Source organism: Oncorhynchus kisutch, linkage group LG20 (assembly GCF_002021735.2).
Source record: "Oncorhynchus kisutch isolate 150728-3 linkage group LG20, Okis_V2, whole genome shotgun sequence".
Lineage (NCBI taxonomy): Eukaryota > Metazoa > Chordata > Actinopteri > Salmoniformes > Salmonidae > Oncorhynchus > Oncorhynchus kisutch.
Window position 1 is genome coordinate 23263070 of NC_034193.2, and position 19681 is coordinate 23282750.

Consider the following 19681-nt stretch of genomic DNA (forward strand, 5'->3'; position numbering starts at 1 on the left):
AATATCTCAGTCATGTAAAGCATTTCACTATCTAATCTATTCCTCGAAGAGTAGATCCATAGAAATACAGTATAATGAATGTAGATTATATTTCTATGCTTAGGACACTTACCCTGTTCCTCAGGGGACCTCCCTGCACCTGCCGGCTCCTCTCTGGTCATCTCTGGAGGCACCCAGAGGCTCTGCAGCAGCAGGGTGAGCAGAGAGACAGAAAGACACAGCACCAAGCAGCCACTGGAGACAGACAGGAGGACAGACGGACATGGGTTAGCGTTGGGCTTAGCAAAAATCATCACTACACTAAACTAACTACCTCTACTAGTAATGTAATTGCAATGAACTTATATTTAGCTTCGACACGTGGTATCATATTGTGTATCATGTAGTGCCACGTAAAGGGGTACAAAGTTTGCCCTAAAGTCATGTAATTTGTTGTGGTGATCTCCGTGTAGTCTCAGTTTGTCCTGCACTGAGCACATTGAGAAGAAGAGGGAATTAACTTGTTCCATAGACAGGCTTCAAATAAGAGCGGTTCTCTTAGTCATAACAAACAGCTGGAGAGTGACGTGCTGTCATGGCGTGAGAGTGACTTGAGCAAGCGACTCCTTTGGGGTTTGGGTTTTTACTGGGGCAGAAGAGGACTGGGCTTTTCGTCGGAGCAAATCGGCTACGAAGAGTGTGTTCCAGAAGTGAAACGCCCTCGGGCCAAGCCAAACACACGGCCAAACTCAGCACTCAAGCCGGTTCAATTCAATTGAATTCAATTGTATTAGTAAAGCTCTCCATATAGAGAAATCTGTCAAAGAGATCTCAGCGACTGGCCCGGGTATTTGCGAAAACAACATCCACTATAGGGCTACCAGCGACAAAGAAAAAACCTCCAAAATAAGAGTTACAGGATGATACCACGTAGTTAAACACTTAGTAAGCCCATTGTTTGTGGGTCCAACAATCAGTCAAGTCTACATTATAGTCCATTTACCGTACGTTCAGTCAACTCCTGATAAGTGCGATGTAACTGCCATGACAAACATGCAATATACACATGCCGATATCCAGAGATCCGAACCGTATTCCTACACAGTAGATCTAGTCTTAATCAATTGTTAGGCTTTTGGGATGAGCCCTTACCTCCGAGGTCGCAGTGTAAAACGCATGATCCAGAGTCGAGATGTGGGCCTGACTGTCAAAACAGAAAATCATACATTAGAATAAATAATTGTTATTATCAGTCAATAGTGCAATAACTTGGAAAAAGAAACGCAAAGAGATGCTGTCTCTAATCTTTTTTTTCTGTTTTTCCCACTGTTCTCAAAAGTGAAGATAAGGCAGATGGGGTAAAAATGGTTTCCTTTGTGTACAAGATCACCATTCAGTCCAAAACACCACATCACACCACATCACATCATAGTTTCCATTTACACTGATGGGAATATATGAATCCCCTTCCATATTCAGTCATAGTTTTGACGAGGCGTAAAAGTGGCTCAACGTGTGCCTTTGTGTTTCCTATTGAAAGTTAATGATACACTGATACATGTCACAAACTGTGCCAATACTCCAGTCCCTCTCTCTCCATCCTTCAGTCCCTTTGTTTTGTTACTCTGTGTGGTCTATAAGCCAGAGTTATAAAGACATTGGAACAGCCAGGCGTACTTACCGATTCAGCGCGGACACACACAAACACACACACAGACCACACAAACACTCTAAGGCTCCGTCACGACCGGGCGGCAACCTCCTCCATCGCTCCCTCTTTCAAAAAAAGACCTGATAAAAAAAAAAAGCTGGAGAAAACGCGGGGCTGGAAAGTCTCATTTGTTTTTTGTCTCTTTCCCTCCTCCTCTGGCCTCCTTTTCTCTGTCCCTAGGCCTCTGGGTACGCATCCTGCGGTTGTCAAGGAAACCTGATTCCCCTCTTGAGAACACAATACCCATGGTGCTGCTGGGGCCTTTCACAGATACAATAGAACTCACGCTATTGGGTGACACAGCCTCTTTCAGCCCTACCGCCCAGAATAAAAAGCCCTATTTGTGAGTGGAAACACAACTGAACTGGGGACTCTACTTGCTACTCCAGCCTATTTGAATGTCTTAGAGGGCATATTATGAGATTTAACACATCAATTAACTTATTTCATTGACAAAAGCAATTAAATAATAAAAACACAACGTTGTGCCTCATGATAGGCTTGCATATCAATAATACTTCTCTCTATTATTCCAGTTTACTCACACACACCACTTCAGGTCACACACATAAGACATTTGAAGGACATCTGGCCTTAGAAATACCAAAGGAGAGGAGTTTAGACTGCAGGAGACAATTAGTAGTTGGACAGATATAGTATGTGCAGTCCTTCATGCAGCCTGAAGAGGGCAGCATAGTCCCAGTTTTGATAGGCCTATTTCCTGTTGTAGGTTGGTAATGACCCTTCTTTAGGTTATTTTTGTAGGGGAAAGACTAAGACTAAAGATTATATCCCTTTCAGTTTGTATCCACATGTTTAAAGTTTTTAGTGTAATGAAATAAGGAAATTAAACTAATGTCCCATTACCACCCTCCTCTGATCGGAGGACAAATGTATCAATGTGAAATGTCAATGTCACTTTAATGTCAAAGGGTCTTTATAATAGGTATAATATGGTCATTGTGACAATTGCACCGAAACTGGTAATGCAATTAACATTGAACGTCTTTAAGTTCAACTTGGCAAACAAACATCTCACTTAAGTACGTCCGACCTTGACATCAGCACTTGACGTCACACCTTTCTTCAAACACTGCAAGGGTGTGTGTGTGCACGTGTCCATGTTTGTGTGCGTGTGTACGTGCCTGCATGTGTGTGTGTGCGCGCCTGCCTTCCATAGGTGTGATGTCACAGTGTGTCGGAGCGGAAGGATTTGATGAGCATAAACCCCCTATAAGCTTGGAACTCAAGGCTTACTGGCTTTAGATCCATCTGTCTCTCTCTCCCCACCTCAATCTCTCACAAAACAGTGGTATTCTCTGTCCAATCAAATAGCTCGGAGGTTAAAGCGTGCTATAAAATGTTGGGCTGGCCTGGCGCTGAATACAGCGCTAAATGTGCTGTAGCCCTAGCGCGATAGTCAGCGTCCTATGGATTAGTGTACCTCACATGATATGAATACTGTCCACTCCTACAGTCATGTCTGTCGGACCGATGCCAGCAGCTGGCATGTAACAAAGGCTCCATTAACCAACTCCATGGTCATAGAAAAGCTGGCTTTGAGACAGACAGGACAGGGTAGACCTGAAAAGACAGGTATAAACACAACAGAATTATACAAAGATTAGAGAGGGAGTACTGTTGTGGACAGTGTATTTATTCTATGTCATCATTGTGAGTCATGAGTGGGTTATCGTTCACAAAATACAGTATGTCTAAGGTCTTCTCAGAAAAACACATGATGGAGTGGACATGGCGTGGACATTTGGCAATTTGTTTTTTCAGGTTTCATCACACACATAGGCCTACGGCCATCACACACATTGGCTTGTTGTTGTTGCAAGAACACCAAATGAAGAAATGAACAACATAATGAGAGAATACAAAGCAAAAACACAAGGCCAGAACCATATTGGAGTGGCAATGATGGCCTAATTGAGTTATCTGTAATAACTGTCATGTGCTGGGCGTTGTTTTTGGCGTGTGCTTTTGAGTAGGAGGACAAAGCAGGGTTTTGTTAAAATTGCCTGGGTGCCTTCCAGTCCTTTTTCCAGTGCCCGTAACTACTTTGACAGACATCCAGGCCTGTAAACAAAGCTTGATGAATCAGATGATATTGCCTCTATTCCACCACTCCCAACTGGCTCACTCACAGTAACTCAGATGTTGCCTAAAACAGCAGTGGCGCATCTTGTTTTTCAAAATCTTCTCAAGTTCTTTGCACTCTAATGTTTGGTCATTAGATTTTAATAGTAGGCTAATGGTTGTTTTATCCTGCTACATTATTTGTTTGAATGATTTCTTGACTTGTATATAGCTATAAGGTTTCCCCCATCATTTAAAGCAGATGCCAGTGCAATTTCATATATCGAACAAAGCGTAAAGACAAAAAAAAAATGGCATAACAAATCCGATATGAATTGCATTCTACACTCCGCCATATGGCTCCTGCTAGTAGCGGTTAGAGGAGTAGGGATACTGCGCATGTCCGAAACTGACAAATATGACTGCAGCTCTAACATCTCAAGACATCTGACCAAACCAGGTAGGGTAATTTCATATCTTGACAGGTATTTTTCATGTCTTGTCGTTTCTTTAGCAGTTATTAACACATGCGCAGTCCTCTTGCCCTTATGCATCGTGATAATATTAGTTAGCCCGCTCGCAATGCAAGTTCAACAACAACCAATGTTGACAGTGAGGAAGATAATTTGTCTCGCTATCTTGTCGCTAGTTAGCTAGGTGCTAGCTGGCTGACTATCGCCCTGCATCTGAAGAAAATGCTTTATGGTCGTCGCAAACTATTTTGACGTGATAACTAGCTAGCTATTCTAGCTAATGTTATGCTATGCATTGACCTGGTGATAACACTGATCAGACAATGGACCAATGTCAATTGCTAACGTGAATGGAAGGAAACCGCTTTGTTAGCGTGCGCTCTGTCCGCATTTCTAGCTAGCGCTACCTGTCACCTTTGCCAGGGTTACCACTAACTATCAGTTTTCACGGCGTTCGGGGGTTCTAGCGAGCTGACCAACTAAATTTAGTCCGTTTTATTCCAGCAATATGAATGCATTTCTTACCCAGCCCCATATAGCTATGCAGAGTTGTGGTGTCGGCACCTTGTCGCCTGTCAAATGAATTATCTCAGTCAGTGTTGGCTAACTACGCTGAACAAAAATAGAAACGTAAAGTGTTGGTTTCATGAGGTGAAATAAAATCATATACCTTTTTCATACGCACAAAAAGCTGCTTTCTCTACATTTTTTGGGCACATTTGTTTACATCCCCTGTTAATGAACATTTCTCCTTTGCCAAGATAATCCAGCCACCTGACAGGTGTGGCATATCAAGAAACTGATTAAACAGCATGATCATTAAACAGATGCACCTTGTGCTGGGGACAATAAAAGGACACTTTAAAATGTGCAGTTTTGTCACACAACACAATGCCACAGATGTCTCAAATATTGAGGGAGGGTGCAATTGGCATGCTGACTGCAGGTGTGTCCACCAGAGTTTTTGCCAGATCATTTAATGTAAATTTCTCTACTATAAACTGCCTCCAACATTTTTTGTTTTTTTGAGAATTTTGCAGTAGGTCCAACAGGCCTCAACTGCAGACCACGTGTATGGCGTCCTGTGGGCAAGCAGTTTGCTGATGTCAACATTGTGAACGGACTGTCCCATGATGCCGGTGGGGTTATGGTATGGGCAGGCATAAGCTACAAAACAACAAACATAATTGCATTTATCTATGGCAATTTGAATGCACAGAAATACCGTGCCTAGATCCTGAGGCCATTTCTTTTAAAGTATCTGTGACCAACATATGCATATCTGTATTCCCAGTCATGTGGAATCCATAGATTAGGGCCTAATGAATTTCTTTAAATTGACTGATTTCCTTCAATAAAATGTAAATCAGTCAAATCTTTGAAATTGTTGCTCCCAAGAGACGCAGCGGTGTAAGGCACTGCATCTCAGTGCTAGAGGCGTCACTACAGACCCTGGTTCGATCCCGGCTGTATCACTTCTGGTCGTGATCGTGAGTCCCATAGGGCGGAGCACAGTTGGCCCAGCGTCGTCCGTGTTAGGGGAGGGTTTGGCCGGGGTAGGTTGTCGTTGTAAATAAACATTTGTTCTTAACTGACTTACGTAGTTAAATTTAAATATTTTTGTTCAGTATAGCTAGCTGTCTTGATCACATTAGCTGTTATCATCAGTGTCCCTTGCTGGCTGATCCTACACACAGACAGTTAATTTAGCATAATAATGCAGTTCTTCAATATAGTTCATCTATAGCCAGCTAACTAAAGTCATTTAGTTTTAGCTGGGGGAATCACTCAGCTCCATCTCTGTACCTGGGATTGCAGCCCTCTCTCTGGCTTGAAGTCAGTGACCCAAGATGATCCCATATTATAGTGTTGTTTAGTTCAATAATTCTATCAGTTTCTGTTATGCAACATCATTTTTCTTTGCTGCTAACTATAGACATATTTACCATCATTTGCCCTTAATTGCTCACTCAACCTTTGCCCTGAGACATGGCTGTTTAGACTAGATGGTTGTGACTAGATGTAGTACATCTATGACCAGAAGTCAGTTTTTGCAGCAGGAGAGCATTTGACCTAACCCTATTTCTAACCTTATCTTAACCTGCTACATTAATTCTCCTAACCTGCTATGAAAAAGTAACTTCTGGTCGTAGCTGTATAGTACCTAGTCAAAACCAGTCTCAGCCGGTCAGGGCAACCTTAACCTATATAGCCAGTGTAGGTTGCATATTTTTAGCCTACATCAAAGGTCTTATTCTGCAATCGCTCACATACAGGCTAGCTTATACAAGATTCCCTTTACTTTGTCAAGCAAACCCATATGTTTGTAACAATGTTCTCATTCTTTTCCCCTCTCTGTAGTAAACATCATGGGTGGTTGAGAGACACCCTGGACTTATTTGTTGTGAAGAGGACAGAAGGCTAGTTAGGCTAAGCTATACTCAAGACCCCTCAGCCGCAGTCCAGAAGATACTGCAGCCATGGCTGAGGAGGACTATGGCTGCTTTGTGGACTGGACCCAGATGGGGGACCTGGCCAACAGCAGTGGCCCCTCCAAACTGGATGTCAAGGACCCATTGGAGCTCAAGAAGCTGGCCAGGCAGGGCCACTGGGCCAAGAACCACAAGCTTCGTGCCCAGGTTTACCAGCAACTCATCAAGGCCATCCCCTGTCGCACCGTCACCCCCGATGCTGAGGTCTATCGTGACCTCATGGGGGACAGCACAGGTAAAAAAGCCTCGTCCGTCATCCCACTGCCGGACTTTGTGGACGGCAGCGCTGTTCCGCACTACTGCCTCAAAGCAGACGCAGTGACCACCGTCCACCGGGTCATCTCCTGTCTGGCTGGCCAGTTCCCAGACATCTCGCACTGCCCGGCGCTGCCCGCCATAACGGCCCTCCTGCTGCACTTCAGTGCCGACGAGGCGCAGTGCTTCGAGAACATCAGCCGCCTGCTGGCATGCAATGAGCCAGGCCGACGCTTGGTGGACCAGACCTTCCTGGCCTACGAATCCAGCTGCATGACCTTCGGCGACCTGGCCAACAAGTACTGCCCGGCCGCCCACAAGTTGATCGTGGCCACAGCGCAGGACGTGGTGGAAGTGTACTCGGGCTGGCAGCGCTGGGTGCTGGGCGACCTGCCCTTCAGCCACGTGGCCCGGGTACTAGACGTCTTCCTGGTGGAAGGATACAAGGTGTTGTATCGCGTGGCCCTGGCCCTGCTCAAGTTCTATCGCAAACAGAAAGCCGGGGCTGGAGCTGGAGCTCAGCCATCAGAGGGCCAGAAACAGGACTCCGCAGAGGTCAAGGCGGAGATCCAGGCCTTTGTCAAAGCCATCGGCTCCAGCATCACCCCGGACAAGCTGCTGGAGAAGGCCTTCTCCATCCGCCTGTTCAGTCGCAAAGAGATTACCCTCCTGCAGCTCGCCAATGAGAAGTCGCTGCAGCAGAAGGGTATCACCGTCAAACAGAAGAGGTGAGTGAGGGCTAGAGACATAGCATGAGCTCTATTGGGTGTAATTGAAATTGGAGAGATAATTTACTTCTAGAGAAATGAATGGATATCAATGAGGCAGTGGACACTAATACCTCTGCTAATGCTATGCTAGCGCTTTAGCTAATGGCAGCGTGTAAATAAACATAGCATTAGACAAGGTTCTACGTAGGCCTCCCGAGTGGCGCAGTGGTCTAAGGCACTGCATTGGAGTGCTAGCTGTGTCACTAGAGATCCTGGTTCGAGTCCAGGCAGCCGGCCGCGACCGGAAGACCCATGGGGCGGCGCACAATTGGCCCAGTGTCGTCCGGGTTAGCAGAGGGTTTGGCCAGCAGGGATGTCATTGTCCCATCGCGCTCTAGCGACTCCTGTGGCGCCCTGGGCACAATGCACGTTGACATGGTCGCCAGGTGTACGGTGTTTCCTCCGACACATTGGTGTGGCTGGCTTCCGGGTTAAGCGGGCATTGTGTCAAGAAGCAGTGCGGCTTGGCGGGGTCGTGTTTCGGAGGACGCACGGCTCTCGACCTTCGCCTCTCCCGAGTCCGTATGGGAGTTGCAGCAATGAGACAAGACTGTAACTACCACGACATTGGGGAGAAAAGTTTAATTTTTTTAAAGACATGGTTCTAAGTTCAAAAGCCATGAAACAATTCAGAATGGTACGCTACAAATGAGAGGCATGCACTCAACAAAAAAAACATGTATAAAATGTGCATGACAACTTTAGCCACCAGTAAGGGTCTTGTTTAGAAGGGATGTGACATTATGCATTTTAGCTAACTCTAACCATTTTCCTAACCTTAACCTAATTCTCCTAACCGTATGTTGTCCTATCCTGCTACAAAAAGTAACATTTTCGGCATCCCATCTAGGCAAAACCACCAGTGAAAAGTGTCTGTTGTTCCTGGCTTTATAAAGCCGGTACGACCTGCCGCTAAAATCATTTGGACACCTGCCGCTATAAAAGCATTTGGATAGTTAACAAATTTTCTGTTTTTAGTTCACTCACACTTTTTCCTGTTGTGGCTGTCTGTGTGGCTCTTTTCTCACCATTCTGTTCATAGTTTTCCCCCCTTTTTTTTGCTGTCCATTTTCCATCCACCGTCGTCTTCTGTTTTCACCTTGACTCCTGTGTCCATGTGTCTACTGCTCATCCATTCTCCCATTTGCACTTGGCTCTGTTAGTCTGAGGTAGGTGTTTCTCTCTCTCTCTCTCTCTCTCAGCTCTCTCTCTTCACCTGTTAATACTTGAGCTGATCTCCCTCATTAGTGATAAATTGTATTAGAAACCGTGTCTACATTCTCTGTAAACTATATTTTAACTATAAGTGACCAGGAAAACACGATTTGGACATAGAACACACTACCATAGGCAAAACCAAGAAACAGTGTGCTGGTTTTTGCTTCTCGTTAACACTCAATTGAATAGGCCTAAATAAAGTCCCAGACTGACTCACGCTGTGACTCTTGAGGTCAGGAGTTGTACATTAACTACAACAACAACCATGACATATCCAGGCAGGCTCAGAAAATACTCTATTAACCTTCCATTACCACAACCTCATGGCCCTACATGCTGTACAAAGACTTTGACTGACCGATCAGGAGTTTGTGTGTTACTGACAAAGTAGTCATCTCCTTCCTGCCCGGTTACCATGGCTACAGGCGCAACGTGCAGCTGGCTCTGAACCCGGACACCTTCTCCTCGGAGGTGGTCAGCGCCAAGGAGATGAGGGACATTTGGTCGTGGATCCCCGAGCGCTTCGCCCTGTGCGAACCACAGCTTCTCTTCACCACGTCCACCCACGGCTGCAGCCTCAACCGGTACCCACTTTACCAGTCTCACTTTAGCCACCCACTGCAGCCTAGGCAAACCACTAGACCAGGGGTGTCAAACATAACGATTCCGATGTGGGCCGCATGTGTTTTCTGCGAGGAAACGGTCTCCGTCTATATTGAAATACCTAAAACCAAATTAGAAGTGGGTGGAAATGAGAATGGACCTACATTTTTATACAGTCTCTACACTCTGTCCAGATTGCTAACAGTCACCGAAACAAAAGCTAGACAGTCAGGGAGCATTGACAATTCCATTTACTAGGCTATTTTTGGCTAATTATAATCAAGTTTCAGTGCTGTCCTTTGGACCTCAGTGGAGACCGAATGTGGCCCATGGGGGAAAATAAGGTTGGTACCCCTGCGCTCTACAATTTCCTGTACCCACTTTATCCTTTGTCTCAGGTTCCACACCAACCTAACCTTAGAGAGACAACTAAGCTTGGGTTATAGCGACATTTTCATGTCATCGAGATGTTATATCACCGCATATATGCAACATTATCGCTGATATGCGATTAATATTGCAGACATGATTATGTCGCAGATATGCTATAATATCGTCGGTATGCTGTAATGTACCCCGAGAAACTGATATTCTGCCCACTTTTTTATCCTCAATGGTACACTTTACCCTGCACTGGGCCCAATTTACCATAAAGGTTACTCTACATTTCGCCACAGTCTTGGCTACCATGCCTACTTTACCACAAAGGGGCAATTTGCGATTGGTACGTCAATTTCTTTACTTTTAAATGTGTATCTACACACTACCGTTTAAAAGTTGGGGTCACTTAGAAATGTGCTTGTTTTTGAAAGAAAAGCAAAAAATGTTGTCCATTAAAATAACATCAAATTGACAGACGCCTCACAAGTCTCAACGTCAACAGTGAAGAGGTGACAACGGGATGTTGGCCTTCTAGGCAGAGTTCCTCTGTCCAGTGTCTGTTCTTTTGCCCATCTTAAACTTTTCTTTTTATTGGCCAGTCTAAGATATGGCTTTTTCTTTGAAACTCTGCCTAGAAGGCCAGCATCCTGGAGTCGCCTTTCACTGTTGACGTTGAGACTGGTGTTTTGCGGGTACTATTTATTGACGCAGCCAGTTGAGGACTTGTGACGTGTCTGTTTCTCAAACTAGACACTCTAATGTACTTGTCCTCTTGCATAGTTGTGCTCTGGAGCCTCCCACTCTTCTTTCTATTCTAGTTAGAGACAGTTTGCACTGTTCTGTGAAGGGAGTAGTACACAGTGTTGTATGAGATCTTCAGTTTCTTGGCAATTTCTCGCATGGAATAGCCTTCATTTCTCAGAACAAGAATAGACTGACGAGTTTCAGAAGAAAGGTCTTTGTTTCTGGCCATTTTGAGCCTGTAATCGAACTCACAAATATTGATGCTCCAGATACTCAACTAGTCTAAAGAAGGCCAGTTTTATTGCTGCTTTAATCCAACAACAGTTTTCAGCTGTGCTAACATAATTGCAAAATGATTTTCTAATGATCAATTAGCCTTTTTAAAATGATAAACTTGGATTAACTGATACAACGTGCCTTTGGAACACAGGAGTGATTGTTGCTGATAATGGGCCTCTGTACCTATGTAGATATTCCATTCAAAATCTGCCGTTTTCAGATATAATAGTAATTTACAACATTAACAATTTCTACACTGTATTTCTGATCAATTTGATGTTATTTTTAATAGACAAAAAATGTGCTTTTCTTCAAAAAACAAGGAAATATCTAAGTGACCCCAAACTTTTGAATGGTAGTATATATATATGAATATGAATATGAATATAACTTAGAAATGCCTCATGAGCTTAGTTCAATCAACTCTTACCCTACCAGTCCCCAAAATAAAAGCTTGTTTTACTCCATTGTTTATAAATGTAATTGTACACAAACACTTCATATCCTAAAAAATGCTTAAATCTATACATTTTGATATCATGGATGGTCAGCCAAAAAAAATAAAATCTGTCTATTCATTTGAGACCGGTTACATTTCTCCAGCCCCATCCCTCAACTATTTACCAAAACAGTGGCGGGTCTGTCACTTTGTTATTGTTTGAACTGCAGATTGCCTCTTTAAAGGAGGGGTAAGGGAATGACTTGGACAGTAAGGTCACCCATTTATGTCTTTTTGTTCAACAGCAATAGAACTAGAATATAACGTTTGTTTAGTGATGAATCAGCAATGGCCCTTGTTCAATATTCCCTTGCCCTTGTACAGCCTCGGGTACTAAATCCATCACCCTCAGGCCAAACAGAAGACTTAGTTCAGGGTCATATTCATAGCTCACACAGAAACAGAATCTTGTTTATAGAATGCAAACCGTAGCCTGACACTTTTTCCCCAGGGATCAATACTGTAGGTTTAGTTAATATTTACCCACCTGTATTGGTTTACTGCTCATCAGCTGAGACACAGGTGAGTATCAGAGCTATCCAAAGTATATCACTAGGGGCCATAAAGACTTTCATGCTTTCATTCAGCTAGTGAAAAAGGCTGATCTCTGACTTAAATTCACACATTTGTTTTTTTCAATAGGAATGGATTCACTTTCTGAATTATGCTACATAGAAATCATTGACCAAAAAGAAACTGCAGTATGTTCATAAAACCAAGACTGAATGTAATCTGACCTTGTATCGCACTGTAGGCTAAATGTAATGTTGTTGTCAGTTAAAAGTGCCCCCTTCCTTTTTGCTTCTCATCTTTAAGATGCATTATGATTGTTAAAGGGAAGCTTATGTGTGTGTGTTTTTCTTCTGGTTCATTTCACACCTGCATACATGGCCAGATTGTGTTAAGTGATGTGTAATAGAGGTTGTCCATTCCTTTTGTCCCAGGTTTTACGCTCATGTTGAAGGGTATGAGCCCACTCTGCTACTCATCCGGACCTGCGAAGCTGATGTAACGACCTTACACACACACACACACACACACTTATACATTGTGTGTGCATTACCACCCTTGTGTAACAGTATAATGACAACCACGGCAATAGACAAGTAACTCTCGAGCTCACATTATTATGACACTGAAGGTTTTTCAATCATATTGATATGGTAAAGACCTATCATTTAATGACATCTATGAATACATATGCAGTATCTACTTTTTATAATTCCGAAATTTGAGTGACTAAATAAAAAAAGTAGTCCTTCTTCGCCTTTTGACATTGTCCCATCCTTCTATTTCCTATCCCACTTCTCCCTTTGATTCTACTGTAATACACCCTCTCACCATGCCCTGTATTGTCTGTCCAGGTATGTGGAGCCTTTCTCTCAACCGATTGGGAGGAGCGCAAGCGAGGCGGGAACAAACTCAGCTTCTTTGGGACTGGAGAATGTTTTGTCTTTAGGGTGAGTTGTGTTTACTTAATTTTTCTCATCCAATTTATTTTTGAGGAGCAAACTAAAACACACTAAAGCAAAAACTACAATTGGAAAAACTATTTAGGAAACTGAGCGTGAACAATGGCGGCAGCAAACCCAACACCAGCAGTGTTCGGACGCAAAAGGCAAAGCTCCGTATGGGATGATTTTGAGTACATTTTTGGAAAGGACGCAACGGTCGAAGGCACTGCATCGCAGTGCTAGGGGCGTTACTACAAACCCTGGTTCGGTCCCAGACTGGCTTCAGGGTTAAACGAGCAGTGTGTCAAGCAGCAGTGCGGCTTGGCGGGTCGTGTTTCGGAGGACGCATGGCTCTCGACCTTTGCCTCTCCTGAGTCCGTACTGGAGTTGCAGCGATGGGACAAAGCTGTAACTACCAATTGGATATCACAAAATTCAGGAGAATTTATTTTAGTTTTTTTTAAATATGGAAAAACCCAACCAACCTCAAAGTTCATCTGAACAGCACCCACAAAGAATGTCAGGATAAAGACAAGAAATGTGGAATTCGGTCAGGATTAGACTCAAATGAAAAAATGTGTACCACATGCACCAAATACAACAAGTTTAGACTTGTGAAATGCTTACTCATAAGCCCTTTCCCAACAATGCAGTTAAAAGTAAGAAAATGAACAAATAGATAAAATGGTAATGCAATAAAATAGCACACTAAAATAACAATAACAAGGCTATACAGGCTATAACAAGGCTATACGGGAGTGAGTGTACGGCAGTACGAGGTAGTTGGGACGATTTAGGTAATGTGTAGATTTGGTTAGGTGATTGATTGATTGATTGATTGATCAAAGAAGAAAGTCCAGGGAGCCATTTAATGAACTGTTCAGCAGTTTTATGGCTTTGGGGTAGAATCTGTTCAGGAGCCTTATGGTCCCAGACTTGGAGCTCCGATACTGCTTGACGTGCAGGAGCAGAGAGAAAAGAGTGGCTGGAGTATTTGACCATTTTTAGGGCCTTCCTCTGACACCGCCTGGTATAGCAGGAAGCTTGGCCCCAGTAGATGTGCTGGGCCGTACGCACTACCCTCTGCAGCGTCTTGCGGTCGGATGCCGAGCAGTTGCCATACCAGGCGGGGATGCTTTCAACGGTGCAGCTGTATAACTTAATGAGGATATGTGGGCCCATGCCAAATCTTTTCAGCCTTCTGAGGGGGAAGTGGTGTTGTCATGTCCTCTTCGCGACTGTGTTTGGACCATGATAGGTCGTTAGTGATGTGGACACGGCAGTCTCTGCTACAGCACCATCGATGTGAATGGGGGCGTGCTCGGCCCTGCGTTTCCTGTAGTCCACGATCAGCTTCTTTATAGACACCTGGTATCATATGAACACCCAAGTCGTGGACATTTTGTAGAATTGCAGGACATAAGCTTTAAAATGTAATTTTCTCTTTGCTCAATGGCATAATGTGTAGAATGGCAGAAAATGAGCTTCAAAACTGCTAATTTTTCTCTCTGCCATCAAGAAGGGTGTCTGGGGTTTGCCACCTAGGACATTTGTGTGACCGGATCATCTCAAATACTACTTGAGTACCTCTGATATTTTTATATATTTTTTACCTTTATTTAACTAGACAAGTCGGTTAAGAGCAAATTCTTATTTACAATGCCGGCCTACCGGCGGGTGAACTGCCTCGTTCAGGGGCAGAATGACAGATTTTTACCTTGTCAGCTCTGGGATTCTATCCAGCAACCTTTCAGTTACTGGCCCAATGCTCTAACCACTAGGCTACCTGCCGCTATAGGCCTACAACACATAAATGGCTCCTAGCCTCCAATGCATAAGGCTACTTTCTGTCCCAAACACTAAAAGTGAATATTATATCATATGAAATAGAAATGTTTGAATGACATCTACCAAATCAAGTCTGAAAACTAATTGAAACTAAACTGAATTTCAAATGAAAATCCTAAACTAATTTAAAATTTAAAAAACTAATAGAAAATCACAACTTTAATAACCTTGTTGGGAATTAGAATGTTATGTGGATTCTTTTGGGTGCGTCCCATATATAATTTTGCCTCCGAGATAGCAATTTGTGACTAAGAGTGGACACCAGGGGGTGCCATTTACAAATAGTTTCTTCATCCACTGTCACAATTCTAAGCCTCCTTGTCACCAGTCTGGCCTCCACCCACTCTGAACAGAAAAGCATGTCACGTCCAAAACGCAGTATTTCTTCTTGAGTGGTATAGCTGATAATTTAACAAAAGGTTTTGTACCTTTTTAGAGAGGTTTTGCTGAGTGTATCTGGATCTAGAAATGGCCTTCTTTCAAACTCCTTTTCCGTTTAATTATTAAAGTGTTGTGGTGAGGATGATGCACAGCTATGTGCTCTGACCGTCTGCCTGTGAATACCGCCCTGCACAGGCAGAAACACACACGTACACATGCTCATCGGAAACTCCTGTAACTGGAGCCGAACGGTACAGTAGCACTTGATCCTTACTTGACACCACATACATTAAAAATGTTAGTTATTTAGCAGACTCTGTTCTTTTTCGTACTGGTCCCCCGTGGGAATTGAACCAACAACCCTGGCGTTGCAAGCGCCATGTTCTACAAACTGAGCCACACGGGACAGGAACACGGAACAACACACTGTAAGATGGGGGTCGAGATCTATTAGGCATGCACGGGGAGAAAAAAAACACCAAATATGACCGTCTCAGTATCCAGTTTGTGTCTGGATGATTCAAGGTAAACCCCTCAAGTGTGTGTAAATATATGAAAATAAACACTCAAACGTGATCAATGATTGTTACTCTCTGTTTGTCCATATAGCTGAAGCCGGAGATGGAGAGGTATGAGTGGGTGGTGATCCGCCACCCGGAGCTGGCTTCCTCCATCAAGGCCCAGAGCAGTGAGGACCCTGCTGAGGACGAGGCTGCCACCGACAGGCAGAGCTCTGATGACAACAGCCTCCCCGTGGAGAGGCCGGCCGCTGACCCCTCCAACCGCCTGTCACCCTTCCTCTCGGCCCGACACTTCAACCTCAACTCCAGAAACACCTCCATGTTCATGGCCGGCAACGTTGACTCCATCATAGTGGGTGAGTGGAAATCAGTCCTTCTTAACCAGCGTCTCTTGTTCTTAATCAAACAGACTGTCCAGAGTGAGTAGATTGTCCTCATCAATGACTGATGTCGACCTGACAATGTTACATTTAAACTAACATCTAGGAACTGAGGATCCCTGTGGCCCTTGCCTGTGCCTCTCTTCTCCCTCAGCGTCTTTTTAAATGTTTTATTCATCTCTCAGATCCAGTGCACTCGCCTAGATTCAGCTCATTTTTCTGTCTTAACTCCTGCTGTTCTGTCTCCTGCCAGGGGGAGGAGAGGGCAACGCGCTGTACATCGACGGCGAACTGAACCACGGGCGCACAGCCCGCTGCACCACCTTCGACAACCCGCCGCTCTGCTCCACCGAGAGCTTCCAGGTGGCCCTGCTAGAGGTGTGGGGCTTCCAGGACGCCATGGCCTCAGATAGATAGACACAAACACACCGTTAGAGAGACACACACACACACACACACACAAACCCCACCAAAGGCCTGATGAAGGTACCTGCAATATCAGAACAAACCCCTTTCCATCCAGTAAATTAATTTATCCTTTGAATTCTATACATAAATGTGAAATATTTGTAATTATTAATGTAAAACAAGTATCGTATTCTGAAAGTATCTTTTATTTGTGGTAATTTTTTTTACAGATGTTTAATTGTTGTATTACTCTTTTTGTTGACTCATTCGGGGGATTATAATGACGAAAAGCAGCTCTGTTGTTTTAAAAAGGCTTTGTCTGGCATTTTTATCAAATGCCATGGTTTTCCACACTCAAGTAACTTGTTTCATTTCTATATTCACTTTATATCCACTCATTCATTTGTGCAATCTGGTTAGGCGCTTAACCAACTGCCAAAATCGTAGTTAGTAGGCCTGTAAGTCTAAGAACATATGCCGTCTACCCAGCTGTCAGAGAACTGGGGTCTATGAAAATGAGTTGCACAAAGTGAAGTGTGTATTTGGGGAAGAATGTTGAATTGTGGGGTCTTTGCAATCAAAATAGCAGAGTTCAAGTAATGCAGTCGTGACCTAAGTCGTGCCAGGTTTCATTGTCTTTCATCAAGCCCCGTTGTGCTTTTCCCTCTGACTGTACATGTCTGGGAGTTATTAACTCTATATCAGATTAACTGTGGTTCTGTTGGTGGATACTTGTGTAAACTTGACGTTTCAGTGTAGCCTGGTCCCAGATCTCATTGTGCCATCTTACTGTGAACCATCTCCTATGGTTATTCATTGTCGTAGCAAACATGACAATTGGCTATACGGTACAAACAGATCTGGGACCAGGCTAGTTTCAGTCTGGCTGTTGTGCAGACCATATTCTCGCCAGATGTACTCTTGCTTCTGTACACAGCAGTAAATTAGAAAAAAGACCCCTTTTAAGGAATGCAAATATCGTTCTTTGAATGTTTGTTTTATTTTATTGATACTGTAAAAGTGTTGCGACGAAGACCATATCCACGTCCCTCCCATTTAGGTTCACAACCTGCAGTTAAACTATGTGTAAGTAATGCAGCATTCATCTGTCTTTCTCTATCCGTCCCTCTCCTTGAACTCTGAAACGTTATCATCCAAAAAGGAGCAGAAAATGTCAGTTATTTGGCAGAGACTCAACTGTATATCATTGAATATCTTTGTTGTGTTGAAGTCCTCCAGTGAAGTATCGATAAAAAAAAAATACAGATGTATCAAATATGTGAAAGTAATACACTTTGAAACAAGTAATATATGTCTGTCATGTTTTATTGTTCATTATTTTTCACTTTCATAGTTTTCTTGTTTTTTTTGCTAGCTTTGCACGCATGTGCCCCTACCCATTCAACTGTTCTTTCTCCATGACTTCGGGGTGAAAGGAGGGTAGTAGTCTTGAACCCTGTCACATAAACGTGTCAGTTGCCTTTCACAGTACCAGAATCGAACCATTAGCCTAGCCTGACGACTCGCGCTCTATTCTGCCGCTTCTCTGTGGTTCGCGACACGCTTTAGTCTGAGACTGCCATCATTGAAGATGTTTGTGGTGACGAGGGGTGTTGTACAAAACAAAGTCATCAGCGACTGGATCAGCACTAGCCAATAAGAATATCACAGCCAATGGTGAATTTTCAAACCGCTGCTTTACCCAAGTGTGTTCTGGCTCAACCCATCAGATTCTGGACCAATCAGGCAGCCCCGAATGTATTCGCATTCGGTGAAGGGTCAGGGAGGTACTCAGATCCAGACACACTGGGCGAGTTTGCGTGGTAAGGCAGAAGGCGAATAGAGTCAACGGAAGGTATACGACAATGGCAGACATGTTGTTTGCCTTCTTTTATGCCGATGAAATTGATGCCAGTGAAATTCCACTTCTACACAAAGCTGAACGTGATCAACATGTTCCAAGGAATGAATATCCTGATAAGGAAATTAGATAACAGCCCCAAACTCTTTCACAAGTCTTGTTCTATATTTCTGTGATGGTTTTTCACAAAATATTACCTGCTAGTGAGTGCATAGGCTACTAGAATGAAAACATATCAGTATTTTTGCAGCATATGGGATTTGCTCTGTTTGTCATTACTTCATGCCCTTGTACCTTCCTCATTATTTGTGATTGTGCAACATGGAATTGTAACAGATGTCATTAAATGGAGTCCACAAAGCTTCTTAATGTATGGTAATTGATTGCATGTTAGCGTCACTACAGGCTGTAGTGTATTTCTTTCATTCTCAACATTTGTTGCTTTTGTCAGTAAGCATGTAAAGAACAGAATTTGATTCAATCACATATAGACAACACTCACTGTACAGAAAAGTATCAGACTACATGTACTGTACATCAGTTCACATAAGTTACTGGGTAAACAATATGCACTTGGTGTTGATTCCCTGGGGTACTTGATCATTGAGAGCCGATTTCCCGGACAGATTAAGCCCCTAAAATAGTGTAGCCTACAATATGTATTCAATTTTATTCACACTTAATAGACAATCAACAAATTTGTTTGTTGACATTATTACAAACCAGACAAATTGTAGGCTATAACATTACAGTAACATCTAGATTGTAACGAGTGCGCTGCGAGTCGGGAAGCAAGTTCAGGGAGTGAGTGTTTTAATAAATAAAAGAAACCATGAACATGAAACACACCGACGTGAAAACAGATATAGGATGTTGACATCAGCAAACCGCTCGCCCACACAACGCCATACACATGTGGTCTGTGGTTGTGAGGCCGGTTGGACATACTGCCAAATTCTCTAAAACAACTTTGGAGGTGGCTTATGGTAGAGAAATGAACATTAAATGATCTGGTAACAGCTCTGGACATTCCTGCAGTCAGCATTCAAATTGCGCGCTCCTTCAAAACTTGAGGCATCTGTGGCATTGTGTTGTGTGACAAAACTACACATTTTAGAGTGGCCTTTTATTGCCTTTTATTGTCCCCAGCACAAGGTGTACATGTGTAATGATCATGCTGTTTAATCATCTTCTTAAATTTGCCACACCTGTCAGGTGGATGAATTATCTTGGCAAAGACGAAATGCACAACATTTGAGAGAATTAAGCTTTTTGTGCGTATGGAACATTTCTGGGATGTTTTATTTCAGCTCGTAAAACATGGGACCATGTTTCCATG

At 43.4% G+C, this 19681-nt stretch overlaps 2 protein-coding genes across 7 annotated transcripts in view; one reads left to right on the top strand and one right to left on the bottom strand.

The window, feature by feature from the left end:
* LOC109865497 (alpha-1,6-mannosylglycoprotein 6-beta-N-acetylglucosaminyltransferase B) overlaps window positions 1-4936 on the bottom strand; it is a 44318-nt gene extending 39382 nt beyond the window's left edge. Inside the window, exons 1-4 of the mRNA XM_020453731.2 lie at window positions 4774-4936; window positions 3135-3274; window positions 1132-1183; window positions 113-234 (exon numbers count right to left, since the gene is read on the bottom strand). Of these exons, the coding sequence (XP_020309320.2) occupies window positions 113-234; window positions 1132-1157 (148 nt within the window). The 5' untranslated portion in view covers window positions 1158-1183; window positions 3135-3274; window positions 4774-4936. The remainder of the gene's footprint in view (window positions 1-112; window positions 235-1131; window positions 1184-3134; window positions 3275-4773) is intronic.
* Window positions 4113-18706, top strand: tbc1d24 (TBC1 domain family, member 24). 6 transcript variants are annotated; one of them, XM_020453733.2, is made up of 9 exons: window positions 4143-4235; window positions 5279-5398; window positions 6610-7723; window positions 8929-8934; window positions 9409-9567; window positions 12434-12497; window positions 12854-12949; window positions 15782-16049; window positions 16327-18706. In XM_020453733.2, exons 3-9 carry the CDS (start codon window positions 6729-6731, stop codon window positions 16488-16490), a joined length of 1752 nt encoding a protein of 583 aa, XP_020309322.1. In that variant the 5' UTR covers window positions 4143-4235; window positions 5279-5398; window positions 6610-6728; the 3' UTR covers window positions 16491-18706. The 6 variants fall into 6 exon arrangements, with proteins under 6 accessions (XP_020309321.1, XP_020309324.1, XP_020309322.1 ...); XM_031799438.1 differs by having other exon boundaries at window positions 4144-4235; window positions 5289-5398; XM_020453732.2 differs by lacking the exon at window positions 5279-5398 and having other exon boundaries at window positions 4113-4235.
* The last annotated feature ends 975 nt before the right edge of the window (window positions 18707-19681 follow it).

Bases quoted from the DNA above. Each gene is read 5' to 3' on its own strand.
- tbc1d24 (XM_020453732.2), top strand. From the start codon at position 6,729: ATGGCTGAGGAGGACTATGGCTGCTTTGTGGACTGGACCCAGATGGGG. The intron at 9,568-12,433 runs GTACCCACTTTA...CTTTTGTCCCAG, and splicing joins CACGGCTGCAGCCTCAACCG to GTTTTACGCTCATGTTGAAG. The intron at 16,050-16,326 runs GTGAGTGGAAAT...GTCTCCTGCCAG, and splicing joins CGTTGACTCCATCATAGTGG to GGGGAGGAGAGGGCAACGCG.